General features: G+C 39.9%; 1 protein-coding gene across 1 annotated transcript in view; it reads right to left on the bottom strand.

Annotated features, from left to right (window-relative positions):
- LOC146308258 (transmembrane protein 132C) overlaps window positions 1–16,492 on the bottom strand; it is a 205,625-nt gene extending 189,133 nt beyond the window's left edge. The window contains exons 1-2 of the mRNA XM_084746052.1: window positions 15,892–16,492; window positions 15,231–15,421 (exon numbers count right to left, since the gene is read on the bottom strand). Of these exons, the coding sequence (XP_084602178.1) occupies window positions 15,231–15,303 (73 nt within the window). The 5' untranslated portion in view covers window positions 15,304–15,421; window positions 15,892–16,492. The remainder of the gene's footprint in view (window positions 1–15,230; window positions 15,422–15,891) is intronic.
- Between the last annotated feature and the right edge of the window lie 1,063 nt (window positions 16,493–17,555).

The following is a 17,555-nucleotide window of genomic DNA, read 5'->3' as shown; positions in this document are numbered from 1 at the left end:
TTTTCAATTCCAAAGTGCCTATCAAGTTTGAAATTAAAATTCACCTGTCTGTGTGTGGAGGGTTTTTTTTCCCTTTTGCTGTTGTTGTGCTAGGCTGATTTTTTCTGAGTGTCTATTTTCTCATCACTTAAACGAAAAATATGACATATATTTAGTATACTAAATGAAAAAATCACAGTGATATATTATCAGATGGTAAAGACTGATACCAAGTTGAAATACCGGCTTACAACACTACAACCAGTATGTCCTTTGAAATTTCTATTCTGGTCCGTTTGCCCATTTCACGTTTATAGAGTTAAAATTAATGCAAAAAGTGTGCAGACAGTGTCTGTTCATGAGTCGTAAGAAATTATCAGTAATCTTTTAGAAGGAGTAAGGGTCAGGGGGAAACAACCTCTTCAACCATATATTGTGTATTAAAGGGAATTCAACCCATTTATTATTCTGTTTGTGGCTCCAATTCACTATTTGGACTGCAGTACTGACTTGAACACTCGGGACAAATTTCTCAATAACATCTGAACCAGGCTGTTAATGAATCAGTGAGGAACGTCTCTTAATGATAGTCAGACACTTGGATGAACAGGCCAATCACAAAACAGATAGAGACAGACAGAACGAGAGAAAAACTGTGGCTGTGGACACCCACAGAGACAGACAAAGACGTCACAATCAGGACAGTTTCTACAGTTATCAAATCATGTGGACAAAAAAAAAGGAAATATGAAATATTTTTGGTGATCTGTTCATGTCTGGTATTTTTAGTTCACTTCAGTATAGCCTTGTTCAGACTTCCTGGATGATCTGATCCTCTAAGTACATCATTTGCTTTACTGTGATGCAAAATGAGCACACTTGTAACTGCAATATCCCCAGACTCCCTTACAAAATGCATCATTTTGTGAGTTGTTGAGTAAGGAGAAACTTTACATACTTTGTGAAACACTGTCTATGACAAATTCTCAATTATTTGGCCCTTCTTGTAAATTCAGCAAAAGGTGTACATTAAGCTAATGAGGAATGGCTCTAAACCGGAGTCAGGCAGCCCGATGAACCTCACAATAATGAGACAGAGAGACCGTGGCTGTGGACACCCACATAAACAGAAAAGGACTTCCCGACAGTGCCGCCCGTTGGGGCCGTTTCCACTGTTATCAGTCATGTATGGACAAAAAAAGCAAAAAAAAAAAAAAAAAAAAAAAAGGCAATACCATCCTGCTCTGACCTGACCAGATAACAGCAATAGCAGAAAGCGCTCCCATCACCACTGTCATCATCTCTACCTCAGTACCTGCAGCGTTCTCGCACAAAAACTGACACAAAATGATACAACTCCCTTCAGAAACACAAGAAAAGAAAACTGTTATTGGCTCTCTGAAAACTTCTCTGCTCTGCTCTTCCATAAAGCGATGTGGTGCGAAGCCACCTTAGCAGGGGGTTGAAGCCCCGAGCAACGGAGGAGAACATGTACTGTACCTCCACTGTCTTGCGGGACCAAAGCTGGTGATGCGTGAGAAATGTGTGGTCTCTCTCTGTCAATCTTCCATACAGGATGTGACAAAAATGCTGTTAACATTCCTCCTCTGCTCTGATTGCATAGGTTTATTTTCATTGCCGTCTGATTTGCTGGGTGTGCGCTGAGTGTTCTGTTAGTTATGCTAATTGTCTCCAGACCTCCCGCAGAGTGTGATCCCTTCCCAGTTGGGTGGCTGTGAAGTTGTTTGCCCAAGCAGATGAGTCCGTGTGTGCCTCCGTGTGTGTGTGTGTTTACAGTGCACAGCCACAATGTGTCACAAAAGCTTTAGTGATGCTGCGCACGTGCGTTTGTGTGTGATTATGTGTGTCGGGGTGCATCAGCACGGATCTTCATGCGCCAGCCACGGTTAGGCACGCTGTATTCCCAATCCTCCAAACACTCGCAGTGAAGAAGGAAAGCGGGGCAATGTTTCATCTTAATGCCGTCATATATTGATTATTCTCCTTTTCATCCTTTCCGTCTTTGATCCTATTAAAGCAAAAAGTAAAGCAAAACCTGTGGGAAAAGAAAGACACTTTTTGCATTTCTTTTCCCCCAGTGGGATTACATCCTATGGATTTCTGGGAAAGCAAATGACCATGTCCTATGACTGAAGAAATAGTTAAAGGAGTAAAATCCCCTAATTTGTCATGCTGTCTAAAGCCTACGCCTTTCTGAATTCTCAGGTTTAACTCAATGAATGCCTCAGTATTTTCATTTGAGTTGAGCAGCCCCAGAACTGCTTGGCTTTTTTCAGTTGTCATCAATAATTGCTATTATATAACAGCAATAAGGATTGCCCACTTGCCCGGGGCAAGTAAAATGCCACGTTGCCAAGTGATAAGAAGAACTGAACTATTGAAAGGAGAAAACTGTAATATTTTTACTGTAATAACTCATAAAATGAGAAATTAAGGAAACATGTTAAGTTGAAATATTTGCTACTCTGACAACGATACAGTGTCATCCTTGAAATGTCTATTCCAGTCCTGAATGACCATTTTTGTGTGCCTGTTTTATGTTAATGAGAGTTCGGATTAATGTTCACAGGATGAGTAAGTGTCTGTTTATGAGTCATAAGATGTCATTAAAAATCTTTTGCAAGGAGTAGGTGTTTATAACAGTTAAACTGAACAATATGTTAAGGAGTCTGGCAGGCAATGAGACAGGCAGTCACTGAGCTCCAACTCCAGAGTGTGTATTTTCAGAGCAGTGTGCTTTTGTTTCCAAGATAATGGGCTTAGTCTTTGTGGTGGAAAATCTGAAAATAAACACAGACACCAAGACCAAGATTGTCTTTGTGGTATTTTCACAGAGTTTTGCAAAGAATTGGCACACAGTCACACCAGAAAGTGTAAAAGGAACTGATAATGAGTCAAGAGTGTACACCTGTTTTATAAGGTAAAGAAACAGAGTTTGGGACAGGATGGATCTGAAGTGCTTATCAGGAGGGTCACGATGTGCTTGTGTTATCAGAAATTGTTATTCCCAAGGGACAGCTGTGCCTGACAGAACATGAGAAGTAACTATGAGGAAGAAAGTAAAAAGTTCTGCATATAATTTTCCCACAACAATTTACATTTGTAGTACTCATTTTTGGACACGCAGTTGTTACATATGGCTCCTTTAAATTATTCTAATAATCTTTAATCATTACAATAATTTGTCAGGCAAAACTGGCAGAAAATGCCATTATCAGCCTCAAAAGTATTATAGAAATTTCACGTAATTCTCTATTTATTGTCATATTAAACTGAATATCTTGGGGTTTTGGATTAACAAAACAAGAAACTGGGATTGTTTTGTTTACTGGTGGTAATCACATAACAACAAAGACTATTTGTACAAGCGAAAGTGAAAATTGAATTTGGGTAAGGAGATGGACCCAAGTAAAAACAAAGCATCAAACACTGAATCCTGTATAAGTTATTAAAAAAGACAAATGACTGAGCAATCAAAGGTGCACTATTCCTATAGCTTGAATTTCCTGCACAAAGAAGAGCTGAACCATCCTTGTGCAGTACAATAACTGTGCAACATCACAGTCAGTTCCTGTCAGTCACTTGGCTTGCACAGCTAATGCCATTAGCTAATGCCATTATCTAACTAAGGGGAAAAAAAACACCATCTATTTCAGTTACATCTATCCTCGTCTGATGCTGCTTATGACATTCTCTGCTGATAAAACAGCCACCTTTCTGGAAATGCTCTGTCTTTACCACAGACACAATGCAGAGGAGGCCCACTTCTGTTTGTATCAAATTAGATGGAAAAGAACAAGCCTCGGAGGTGTGAGTCGTGTTCCTGCTTCTATTTGAACTTCTGATGCTTAGAGCGTTTCTTCCAAAAAACATAAGGTGCACCAGGTGGATGTAAAGAGTTTATCAGCAGGGGGCAAGAATTGCCTCAAATCCACTGAATCAATTAAAAATTGTTCATTGCCAAAACGGTGTTTAGTGTCAAGAAGAGCTGCGTATCTGGGTCATCCAGGCATAACTCATACACTATATGCCTGTGTCAGACTTTAACTTATTAATATTTTACTTTAGGTCTGCCCCAACATAAAGATTAAAGGATGATGCAATAAACAACTCAGAGAATATTCCTCATATTAGACTAAATAGTTTTTTCTCCCTCATCAGCTGCAAAACGGTTGTTCAACAGTTGCCATCGTAAGCTTTTTACAGCCCTTGACATCTTAACAACATGACAAGTTTCACTACAGTTTCAATGTCTATATCTGCAGAATATGTCACAGACATGAAAAAAACGGCAGTATTTTTCTGGTGCGCTCTCTTTTTCTGGGAAAAGGGTTAAAAATCACACTGCTTCCTGGTTTTCCTCTCTTCACACCTCTTCTGTGAGCTCAGTGTAGAAAGTTAGGGCTGGCAGTAGCAGGGGCGCAACAGCATTGCTGTCCGTGTGGGACTACATCAGTTCAGCAAGGTAACGTCATCTGCGTCACCTCTGCTCTACTTTGTGCGCCCCACCTTTGCTGAAACACAGAGGGGAGTTGTAGGGGAAACACTGCACTGATTTCTGAATGAACTGATATTTGGGATCATTTTTGGCATTTAAAAAGAGTGTGTGAGTGTCTGTTAACATGGCAGCCTGCCAGACCTGGCCAATTAAGGGGTAACGCTGCCGGTGTGTACCTTATTCAACCACTGGCACTGTGACTTGCACAAATAGCCTATGTATCACTTCCTGTACTGGAAAAAAATGTTGCCAGTGAAACATAATTCAGGAAACAGTTACATTTCCTAAAAAAATGCACTTGACAAAACAAATTAATGCTACATAAACAGAATTTCTTGGGGACAAGATTGTTCAACCATACCATCTATTAGAAAAAATAAATACAAAAGTCAAGTACTGAGGAGAATCAAGTGAAAGATTACACAAAACTGAAGTGCAGACAATTACTGTAGATACTGGTGCTACACAAATGCACAAAAACTCAATTTTAACTAAGGCGAGAATGACTGCTGCTGCTGTCTCATTACTGTAACCAATCATCTCTCACCATCAGGTCCATCTGCTGCATCCTGTTGTATTTATTCAGCAGCACTAACTTGTGGTGGTTAATGGTCTGAAGACTCCAAAACAGCTGCAGGGACAACAAGCCACAGTGCAAGTAGTCTAGACTTGTGGTCCTCAAGAAAAAAAATAATCCATTCTGAAAGTCTCAAAAAAACAGAAGTTCAGTGGGTTAATAGCTGTATCACAGCTGGTAGTGGAAAATGATATTGTTTAATTATAGTAGCTGTTGATCAGTAGCTATGTCTTGGGATTTCTCTCCTCTTAGTATATTTTCATCATCTTCCTTAATAAAAATCTTCCATGTCTCTATTTTCAGTTTTTCACTTTATATTAACAATGGATCAAGTAACCATATATCATGTGACAAGTATCACTCACAGTGGAAAACAATTATCACACAAATCTGCAGTACCATTCAGTTTTATGGTCTTCTGGTCCACAATGTTTGTGCTCATAAATCTCAAATTCTGCAGCAATGGCAGGCAGCTGTTTTTATTTAAAAGAGACAAAAAAAGCTCTGAAAAAACTAGCTAGTGAACATTTAGCAGGTCATATGCACAGATATTTCCCTCAAGGGCTGGTGGAGGCCAAAACAGAGCTAAAGGCAATGTTAATTTCACTGACTAAAATTTCCGCCGTAGTTTTCATCAACTACATTCTGTCGCTGGAGAAAACGAGGCAATAACTAAATATAGAGTAATTTATGATGACAAAAACTATGATGAAATCTATTGACACTTTTTTGTAAACGATTAAAGATGAAAATGTAAGGGGGTAATGAACGAGCAAGAGATCCAATCTCCAATGCCCCGAGGGTGTGTGTCTGTGTTTAGTTCAGCCTCTGGCTAAAATAGAATCTGATGATATTTAGCAAACTAAAACTAGACTAAAACTAAAATACTGACTATAAATGTAACTAAAACTAAAGAGCATTTTGGTTAAAAACAAAAGACAAAATTTGCTCTCAAAATTGTTGCTCTGTATCTGCTGTAGTTAGGCAATTGTTTGCTCACACGCCCATTAAACAGCTTTATAACAAGTTTGCAAAGTCTCAGTTTTGTTTTTACAGCTTGTTCCTTTATGCAAGTAAAATTGGCTAACCAGTGTTGAGATCATGCTTCATTGAGTCGCCACAGGGATTTTTTTTACAGGAGTCTCAACACTGTTATTTGTCAAATTGTCAAATAGATTGACTGACTAGATTGAGTGTAATACATCAACAAAACAAAGTACAACAGTTTACTACAAATCTATTATTAAACCAGCCAGTACAAGCTTTGTTCATGTTAACAAAACTTTCATATGCATCTGTTAGCATAACTAGTGGCTCAGTTCAGTTTTTAATTAAATCTAATTCAGGTTTACTTTATTCCAGAGGACAGTAAATAGTGCAGTAGCTTTTGGCGTTTTGAGCACTGCATTTACTTTGGATTTTACTCAACATATGACTGTCCACTTCATGACGTGTCTCTGTGTTATGATCTATATAATGTGACATATGGCTCCCTGGTGCAGCGTTTCCTTCTGCTGCTCTCTGGAGCCTTGTATATAACACAGTGTCACGGAGGGCAAACCAGCTGTCATATATCACCTTATCATGCAGCATTTAATTTAGCACATTTTTGCACTGCATTTGGCAAATTATTATTAAATGTGTTTGTCTAGAGGGCTACTGCTTTACAGACTAAATGTTGTGTTTTTTTCAGGGTGATAAACTTTGACTTTGCCTTTGGGAACTCAAACACTTTGTTCTTCAATGTTTTGGTCGAGGCCTCCAGTAACAAGTATCCTAGTGCTTGTTTTATGTTAATGAACATTACAGCTCACAGAAATGCCTTTTAAAACATTTAAGGAGAAAACAAGAGTGAAAAAAGGAGGAAAGTGGAATGTAAGAGTTTTCTACAAAGTCAGCTTATTCTGTCGGCTTCTTCTTTTTCTTTCAGCAAAATCACTATACCCAGAAGCACACAGGCCTGCCAACCTCCTCCCAGCATTAAACCAAAATATGCTCAGAGCCAACAAGTAATATCCCATGAGACTTTGCTCTCCAGGAGGCAGACGCCAGTTTAAATTTCACAGCCTTAATGTGTGTGCAGGGTCACTCAGGGCTCTTCGTCTCTCCTAACATTGGCATGGGGTAATCTGTTTTAAGTCTCCAGTTTTCGCCTGTTTTGGCAGTAGAATTGTTAAACACTCATTGTGGCGACTGAACCATAACAGTCCACAGAATGACTTCAGTCCTGTGAAATCTACTGCAGCCTCTAATGGCACCTACAGACTGAGAGACTTGAGCAAGCTTAAGTTTACTGCAAGCCACTGTGCGAAAGCTGTGTCCAACTTGTGTACGACATAAAGTTTGATGTATGGAGTCTGTACGATGATCACACTCGCTGAATCATAGGCTATGACGGTAGTCAATATACAAGAAAACTTCATTATGCCTCATCAGTGCACGTAATCCATCTGCCCAGATGCAGAGGTAAACAATCAAGCTAAGCAAGTATCGAGCCCTTGCAAAAGTGGTATTAATGTGTATGAAAAAAAGTCCAAAGAAAAGGGAGGAGGAGAATGTGGAACCAGTAATCGCTAGGGAAAAGAATTCCAATTTCGCAAAGAGATCTTCAGGTACCGTTAACTATTTTAGTATGTTAAGCATGCTAAAATAGCATACATAAGAACATACATAAATGTACTTTTGTGCATTGTAGCTGGGTATACATGATGTGATTTGGGGCTGTTCCAGACAAAAGATGACCAGCGTCAAAGAAACACCTATGGCTGTGGCTCTATGGTTTTACATCGCACTGCGAGGGAGGTTCAGAGATGGCTGTTCTCACAGTCTTGCGACCAAAGATAGCCTGTTTTTCCAGTGTCAGAAAATTTACGATAACCATCTGACAATGTGACTGCTACTATGACCTACATCTAACTAACCAACCAACCAGTAAGAATGTAGTGTGTGTCGGTGGACAAAGACAGATCATATCAGTAGACACTACCACGCATTACACACAGTACAGCATACAATTTTGTATTTTGTATGCTATATTATCAAAAAAAAAAATCCTTAACACTAGTTCAAGCTCTGTCTGCAAAGCTGACATTCCAAGTTGGCCACCTTTTCCTTACCATGAGCAGGTCCACATTCTCCTCCTTTGGATTTTAGAAAGTTTAGAAACACAATATAACACTATCACAGGGCTCAACTCTTGCTTAGCTTCATTGTATACAATTAAAGCGGCACAGATTGATGATGTTTTCTTGCATGCTGACTTGCATCGTAGCCTATGATCCAGTAGGTGTGACCATCATACAGTCTATGCACATCAAACCTTATGTCGGACCCTAGTTTGTTAGATCCATGTCTCACAGTGTGGCCTGTAGGCGCCATGAAAGGGTGGAAATGCTGGTTGCAGCATAATATTGGTAACCTTTTCATGTCTGGGGCTTTTAGTTCACTTCAGTGTGAGTCTATTAGTTGCAATTTTTAAAAATGAAGAGAAGCTCGTATGGAAAACACTGAATCAGGAGAGGAGAGGTCTTTACAAGTTGGTGTGAACACTGTGAAAGCCTGGCCTGGCAGGTGAAAGAAAGTTCATCAAAATAACAAACAGTGCAGCTGAAAAGGTTAACAGCAACAACTCATTTACTTGGTTTGTTAGCGTCAGGGGCAAAGGGGCCAGGACTGAAATAGCAACCTCTAACAGCACTATCACGATAGCTGATAATTGAGCTGAATTGAGTAAATATCTTGATGGACGGTACTGTGGAAATGGCTTCAAAGCTTACTGAGCTACAGTATTGCGGGGCTGATCCTCTGGGGGCTCATGTGGAACTTGCTAATGGAGCTCATTAAGTCTTTTTAATTCAAGAATCACCCACCAAATTTGAGCTTCCAACTGTTTATAATACTAGTGAATAGCATTCAGTTTTTTTGCCTTTCTCGGCAGGTGATCTTACAGGGGTACAATCCCGTGGCCAAACAACCTAACAGATAAAAATGAAAGTACTATTTGCTAGGTGCATTAGTAAAACAGTACATTCTCTTCTCTCTCTGCTTTTCTTCATATTTTATGTGTTATTATTGAAGTCTGCCTATTCAGGAGTGTAATGTTGCTCCAGTTTCTCTGCCTGTTTCTTCTTTGACGAACATGAAATAACGCAGTATCCTAGGAATTACGTTCATGTTAGATGATTTGCTAAGATTCAGTTGTAATGCAGGCAGTAGAGTGTCTTTTATGTAGAGATTTCATTTAACTGTGCTCTAACTGTCTTCTGTGCTTTATATTATGTTGTGCCTTTACTGTCCTACTCCCACTTTGTCTGCTAAAATTCTTAGATCTTCTTTTTGATTAGTGCTTTATCTTCCCATTTTCCAAGTGGAATGTCCATTATATGCCTCATATTTAGTGATCTTTTAGTTTTCTGGTCTGCAATTTCATTGCGCTTTAATCCCACATGTGAAAGTGTCTCACGAAATTCTGCGTCTATTCCCAACCGCCGAATTCTACGTAAACATTACAAATTTTCAAACATGAGAGGCTCCATGTTCCGCCCGGAGCAAAGTGGCACACAGCACAGCAAAGCACAGCACAGTACAGCTTTCATTGCCATCTTATGACCCACACATTTGTCATTTTGTTATTGGCCAGTGTGTAGGTTGTGTAGACAGCAAATGAACTTGTGTCCATATATGCACCCATGGGTGTCTTAGTCGAGGTGTAGTTAGGCACATTGTTGGTGCATTGACCAACAAAAACCTGTTTTAAAGTCAATGGCACAGTATTTTCTTGTTATTTAAAGGACACATTCATATAGTGTGAGTCACTTACACAGGCTGGTTCATGACACACACACACTGTGCTTCAGGGGCACTCCAATTAATCCACAAAAAAAAAAAAAACATTCTTGTTGATAACAGATGATTGCAGGTGGGCGAAATAAGAAGACTGACTGTGCACATTTGTGCACAAGGCAGAGAAACGTCACTGATTGTCTTAATCCTACAGGATCAGTCAGGATCTGACAGTAATTAATGTCCTGTGTTCTTCTACACAGACAAAAGTCGAGGTTTATACAGTGAAACGGTTTTAACAACTTTTAGATTTGCTGCTTAAATATTAACAATATTTGCTGCAGTGACATTACTGCATGCATGGAAATGTTTGAAATGACTTAAAGTAGCTTCTTTAATCATTAAATGATAAATCATGTCAACCAGTGCAAGCTTTCCCTGTGATTTCTTTACTGTGTGTTAGCATTGATGTATGAGTGTTTTCTTTAATGTTTACTTTAATGACTAGAGAGGCCGCTTTCAGTCATTAATGTAGTAATATTTTCGTGCAGTATTGTCACTGCAGTCATGCTGTTGTGCCCAAAAGGGAGACACTTCAGCCTATTTCACCCACCTGCAGCACATCTACTATTAATCAGAATGTTGATTTTTATGACCCGGCCCACCCGACCTGCAGGTCAACCATTATGCCTGCATCAGTACAAGAGGGTCATTTCAACATCCCCATTCGCTTCTCCAACCTCTTCTCACAATCACTTCTTCTACCCACAACAACCGCTGCCATCATCTCAGCTGTATAGACTGATAATTTATCTGTAATTCTATTTCCCCTATAGGATCATTTGAACTTTTGAGCCATCAATAAATCCTTCAGCTCCTGATCACAGCCAGACCTATTATTATATTAAAATTATGTACCAGAGGTGAGCACGATCTCACAACATCTCATATGAAACATGATTTCACATGATCTCATGGTAGCAGATGTAAACAAAATGGAGATGGATGCGGTGCAGCAGTTTGCTGCAATAAAGTTTTGCAGTGAGAAAAACAGAAGAAGGTAAACAAGTCTAAATGAGAAAATGTTTTAGAAACAAGAAAACAACAGAAAACAAGTTGATGCATCAAACAAGAGATGAGATTTTAACTGTCAGCCTGTGAACAGCAGTCTGCTGCTGGCTAATTAGCCTGAAGAGCTAGAAAGTTTGCCATTGTTCGACAACACCGGCAGCTGCTCAGCTGCTCCATCTTGTTGTAGACTGTCTGTCTTGCCTTTATCCTCTTCTTGAAATCTATCGCTAATGCTGACTTCATGCAAGCATGCGTGAGTGGCTGTGACCACTGCTGTTGTTGTTGTGACATTACTGTTTGTGTCGCTGCATGCATCACATGACCATCATGACGCTGACCGGCTGGTCACCGGTCAAGGCCGGGTCATGCCGACCAATCGGTACATCTCTAATAAAAATGATTGCTTATTTTGATCAGTGTCCTAATTCACTTTCCATCCAATCTTTCTTTAGCTCCATGGTTCTAAAATCAACTTTAGCCTTAAGAAATAGGCATGGGGGAACATACTGGAGTAGGGGAATTAAAACTTGTCTCTTTGACATCATATTCATCTTATTTATCTTTTATCTTGCATACAAAACCATTTTGTTCTCCCTCAGTTAGCCTGAATGCCTCTGGCGACTGTGATTTTGGTTATGGCCTTGTGTGTGTTTGGGTGTGTGTGAGAGAGAGAAAAAGAGACACCAAGAGAGCTATTATTAAATTAAGGCTAAATGTGTTTCAGTTTTGTAACTTTTAAACTTTTCATCCCAATCCACTCTGGCCGGGCCCACACAGATACAAAAGAGCAGGCAAACTCCGAGTGGGAATCCACCCACTCTTGTTTAGCACAGTGTCCTTTATACCAGGCATTGAAGTACTTTTTTTAACAAGTGATGAAAATTATACAGTATGCAGTAAGGACAAATATAGATATACAGAGAGATATATGTCTTTTTGAATTTACCTACCACTGAACAGGACTTAATTTAGCAAAGGAACCCTTTGGCTGGAGCCGTATTAATGCAGTCATAAAGTAAGAACGTCTGTAACTTTAGAAGTTTGTTTTACTGTGAAGTGGTAATTTTCACCCCTGAAACTTTTTTCTGTCTGACTAAGACACGACAATCTTCCAATCTGTCTTTTTTTTTTTTTTTAAAAACTGCTTCTATCGCATCCTATAGCAAGCCAGGCTATATGGAGTATTTCCAAAATGTCCTGATGGCCAGTCTGACAGTGTGTGAGTGTGTGTAGGTATCCTGTACAGTATGTGCCTGTCAGCGCATGTGTCTCATAGAGACAACCTCGAACCTCTCGGTGAAAGCAATCAGATGGCTGGAGAGTTATAATATCCTCTGAGATGCTGCACACCAGGGGGGTTGACTGACAGGATGGAATCTGTCTTTTTTTTTTTGCTCCTCTCCACTTTCACCTGCAAAGATTAAGAGGCTGGCCACATCCAGTGAGATGTAGATCAATCTTTGGCCTGCCTGTATATTTGTGGAGAGGCTTTCACTTGGCTGAAAGAGCCACTGGCCTCAATTTTTTATATTTTCACTACAATTTTCAAGAAACATTCTGAACATTCAAGTTTTTTTTCCCTAATGTTCCCCTCTACTTTTCCATTTGGTTATAATAGCATTTACACATCCTCTGAATTGCTGAAATTTACTAGAGATATAACACTAGACCATGTAAAATGAGGAGTGAGACAATTTGTTAACAAAAAATCCACAGTTTAAACACAATATGTTAATTCTGCTGCTAGGGGTTTCTCTCATATTAAAACGATAACAAAAGACAGTCAAATGACATTGTGAAGTAGCCTGGGATCATGGCATCCGTTTTTGTTTTATTCACTCCAACCTCCTTCCTCACTCTCTGACATATTCAATGTAGTGCACGTTTTCCAGGAAGTTACAGCAACTAGCTAGAGTGGCTAGCAGAAAAGTTTGACCATTGTTGGCAGACTCTGTGGAAGAGGAACTGTGTCCTCTACAGATATAGAACAGCTCATTCTAAGCTAACAAAACACAACAATTCTTATTCCTAGATGACTGTACATGAATGAAAACATACTCATGAACATTATATTCAATTTCTGCCATATTCTGCCAATAGATCCTTGTAAATCTTACACACTGGAAATTTAAAAATAGTACTTTTACTTGAGCACAGTTTTTGGCTACTCTCACCACCTCTTCAAATAAGTGCTTTAGATAATATGGCTTAACCGGCCATTTGTTTTCAATCTGTCAAACAGTCTGACTGGTCTTGTTGCTAATGGACTCAAAGCTGCAACATTCCCAGAGCTCAGCGGTGACATTTTTAAATGAAATGGGTAACTCTTGATAATACAGCCTGGGAGTTACAGTGTAATTTTGCTGTATGAATTGGGTATCAAAAAGATACTTAACAGTTCCTTCTGCTACTTAAATGTAGGTACGGAGGAAAAAACAGGACTATAGAAAATAAGAGGATCAACTGGCCACTTTAGAGGAAAGGGGAAATGAATTATAGGCTACTCTATTGATTGATTTTTTTTTTTAAATACTTGGTGGGGTATGGTATTATGAACCACCTCCACCAAATCCACCACACCTGAACAAAAACAACCAATTAGAGCCAGCTTCCTATCCAAAAACATCTGTATCTGACCGCCTGGGAATCTGACTCAACAATCAGCTATCTTTCTCCAGAATCACCTACCCCAGTTTTGTGTGTTAGAGGAGAGCAGGAAATAAAGTATAGGGAGGAAGGTTGTAACACAGAACATGTCCTGTGGTCCAAAGGATGCCGACTCCATCATCAAGGCCACAGCACAAAAATCTGCTCAATCCAATTAGGTTTGCCAGAGTTCCTCTAAAAAAAAAACTAATATTCATTTGTAAAGTAAAAAATACAAAATGGAAGTGATTTCTGTTTATAAGGTAATGTTTATTTGTTGCAGATAATAAATGTATATCATCTGTTAAACCTATCCAGAGGCAAAGTATCATTGAAGGTTTCATTTATCATGCAAAGCTATCTTTGGTGGTAGCCAGGTTATGTTTCAAGGAGACGGGAAGGTACGAAAGCAGCATGGTACCTTTGTCCTGCTATTACTACAGATAAATTTCTCTGCTCATTACATTTTCGGGAAATGCCCAGGGACAGGGTGAGGAAAACCAACAGAGGACTCATCAGTCCAGATGTGTGTGGTAGAGCTTGTCAAACTGTTTTCTGTGATGGACAGTCTGATTTTCTACTAAGATGTATTATTAGTGTTAAGTATTAATGAATATTTTATGCCAGAAATATTCAATACTGGTGGTCAATTTGTTCAACTGTTACTTTTGTCCCAACAGAGAGGACCAAAAGTAAGAATTCACATTCAGTTTCCAGTCTGACTGTGTCCAACTTATTTATCCAAAATTTAAAAGAATGGTTTTGGTAGCAAACATGTGTATGTTGTTCATAATCAAATATCATTACAATAAATAAATGCACCTTTGTGCAAATAGGGAAGTACAAAAAAAAGTTTTGTTCCTGCTGTCATAACCAAATAGAAAGATGGGTAAAAGTAAAGAAATACAATATGCGATTTCCTATAAATACACACGGTGGACTATTTCTACATCATGCTCATCATGAAAATATCAGTCTTCTAAGGGCCACAGCCAAGTGAGAAAGGGTGTTTGACATACGCTTTTGATTGGCAAGCCAAAAAACACAATTAAGTTTTTTCAAGAAATCACAGATCAGCACCAGCCCACACAACTTGCAAAAACACGCCCAACACCCAAAAATCCTCCACACTCTCACATGCAAACATAAATACAAATATACTTGGGCACCCCAAACATAACCACACACACACACACACCATTAAAAAAAACACACAAGTTTTTCCAAATGCAAAACTGCCCAAAACTTCGTGCCATTCTCTTTTTTGGGGGGAGGACTGTGTCTGCAGCCTGGTGTTATTCCTGATGCTCTGCAGTGCCATGCTCACACACTGGCTGCATCCCATTTAAGTTGCTGCTACAACACCCAAACCCACACACTCTCTAGGCAACTGTCACAGTTCATTCATGTTAATGTTACAAGTCATTTTGTATTCTGCCACAGCAGCTTACAGCTAATTATATGTCTCATAAATCATATATGTCCTCTAGGCTGAAAGGAAATAATTAGCATTTCATTAGGCGTTCCACGCAGAATAAAAACACTCTATAAAGGCTGATGCATTTATGTGACCGTTACCTTTCATTTCCATAATTCCTCTTCTTCGGGGCTGCATATGAACAGAAGTGCCCATTGACATTTGGTCAGATTTCTTACCTGTGCACAGGAGCAGCACGGTGAGTCCCACGCACCGGAGCTGCGGCCGCACGTCTCGCTGTGGTCGACTCATGTTTATTCGGAGGGGGTTAAACTCCTTTAGCAGGCAGGAAAGCAACTTTGCACGCAATTTATCCTCTCTGAGCGGTTCTCCATTTAAAGCAGAACAGTTGTATTCCGTGCGACACCACCTGCCAGCACAGACATGAAAGCACGGTCAGTGTCATCCCCCACAAACACTTAGAAGCTAGATTTTGGTCCTAAAAAGGTGGAAAAGAAGTCCGCATTTGTCGTTTTCAAACCCCAAAAATGTGATTTTATAAAACACCTGTGATGAATTAACTTCCTGCTTGCCAATTTGTTGCCGTTTCTTCGCGGTACATGTTGATTTAGCTGTTCATTTGTGAGGATTTAAAACAGGTGTGAAAACAAACCGTCTGTCACCAACCAGGCTACACAAAACCCAGAGTGTTTAGCGCAATATTTTACAAATTTGTGCTGAATCAATTATTTATTAGTCTATTCGTCTTGTTTACGCTTGGCTTTGAAAAATAAACACTTGTAAAACACTTCGGCTACAAAAAGCAACATTTCAAGCAGCGTCAAATAGAAATAAAAGTGTGAAAATGGTGCAGTGTTGGTTTGTTTCTTTGCTTCTTACCATTTCTCTTATTGCACAAGATACGGCGCCGCGGTCTCATCCAACATGTGACATTAAAATGCACCAGACTGCAATATTTGCATCAACGACAAGAGCGAGAAAAGTCCTCAACAATCTCTGTTTTCCAAAAAGATCTCATGACACACGCAGTTTTTTATGTTCTTCTTCTTCTTTTTCATAGAGTGCTGCGTTCACAGCGCTCCAAAGCACCTGGACGCAGCGAGTCATGTGCAAGTACATGCGATATGAAGCAAAATAGTCCTCCAACTTTGACAGATTCAGCGGCGGTGGTTGTAGTGGAGTGGATCACGAGCTCTGCTCTGCACCCTGTGGCTGTGGACCGGAGAAAGGAGTGTTGCTGCTGCTGGTGGTGGTGCACAAACTGAGGGGGGGAATAGGACGCGCACTCCGGGCTGGATTGGCAAATTAAAGGGGTTTGCGGGCGTCACGTCAGCAAGTATTGTGCCATCCAATTCCCGGCCCATATCACATGGGGATTGCGCTTTTTGTGTGTCCCCATACCGGTGGAAAAAAACAAGAAAGTTGACGGTAAATTAGAAAGGGGCTCCACACCTCACGAATGAATATGTTTAATTAGATTTTTTGCGGTTGGATGGTGGAAATGAGAAGACTGGGACTCTGCAGGCAGATGATAATCACGATCTAAACAGAAGAAAGCGAACACTGCAAATTATTATTTACTCTACGAATTGGAGCAGCATAATTTTTAATATATTAAATAAACACAAGGAGAATCTTGGCTATACCAGTGCAATCCGCATCACACAAAACAGAAATCTAAACGAAACGCAGATTTTCTTGAGAAAATGTCTCCAAACTCGGGTTAAAGTGGTTAACAATGGCACAAAACAGCACGCAATAGGTTTTTTATTTCACCACTCCTATAACCAGGATGGATCATTAGTGTCCAGTCAGTAAGGAGAGGAGAGGAGAGGAGAGGACTCGAGCAGTGCAACCTGTTGTGCCATGGGTCGTTCATGAGAACCAACAGTGCCCCCTAACGGGGCACCTCTGACTGCAAGCTGCTGCCCTCAGCGAGCTCCGTGACTCATGACTCAGACATGAGGAGGTGCTGCATAAATATTTTCCTCAGCACAACTGCAGGCTGAACGCGATGATATGCATAAAGCAGCAGTCGGTTCTTAAGTAGCATCAAGACACAATAAAAATAATAGTGTTTGCAGAGCTGCAGCCCACACTCTGTATTTACTGTATATTATACTGAGGTAGACTAAATAAAGTGAACATCTCAAACGTGAAGTAAATACAAAGTAGGTCACAGTGTCTCTGTCAAGTTTCTTTATATAGTTCAAATGATCCTCAAAAATTAGGAGAAATTCCACCCAAAAAATCTCAAGAAGAGCAAGGCATGGTACTCACATAAAGGTGGGAGAGGCACATTAGAGAAGTAAGCCTTCAGGTCTTTCTGGCAGAAAGATTGCTGTCAGAAAGCCCGGAAAGCTGTTTGACAGAGAGGCTTTAGGAGTCAGGAGAGCAAAAAAGTCCTCTTTATACTACTTTATCTGAGGTCCTCTCTAGGAGTAGGCTGTAGTGGATGAATGGGTGTGATCACGAGTGTGATTCCCATGTGAAGCTTGTTGACAGTTTGCAGTTTGGTTAGGTTTTGGTAACAATACTACTTT

The sequence above is a fragment of the Lutjanus erythropterus genome, chromosome 20 (genome assembly GCF_056507025.1).
Source record: "Lutjanus erythropterus isolate fLutEry1 chromosome 20, fLutEry1.hap2, whole genome shotgun sequence".
NCBI lineage: Eukaryota > Metazoa > Chordata > Actinopteri > Lutjaniformes > Lutjanidae > Lutjanus > Lutjanus erythropterus.
This window is presented reverse-complemented; position numbering and strand designations above follow the sequence as displayed.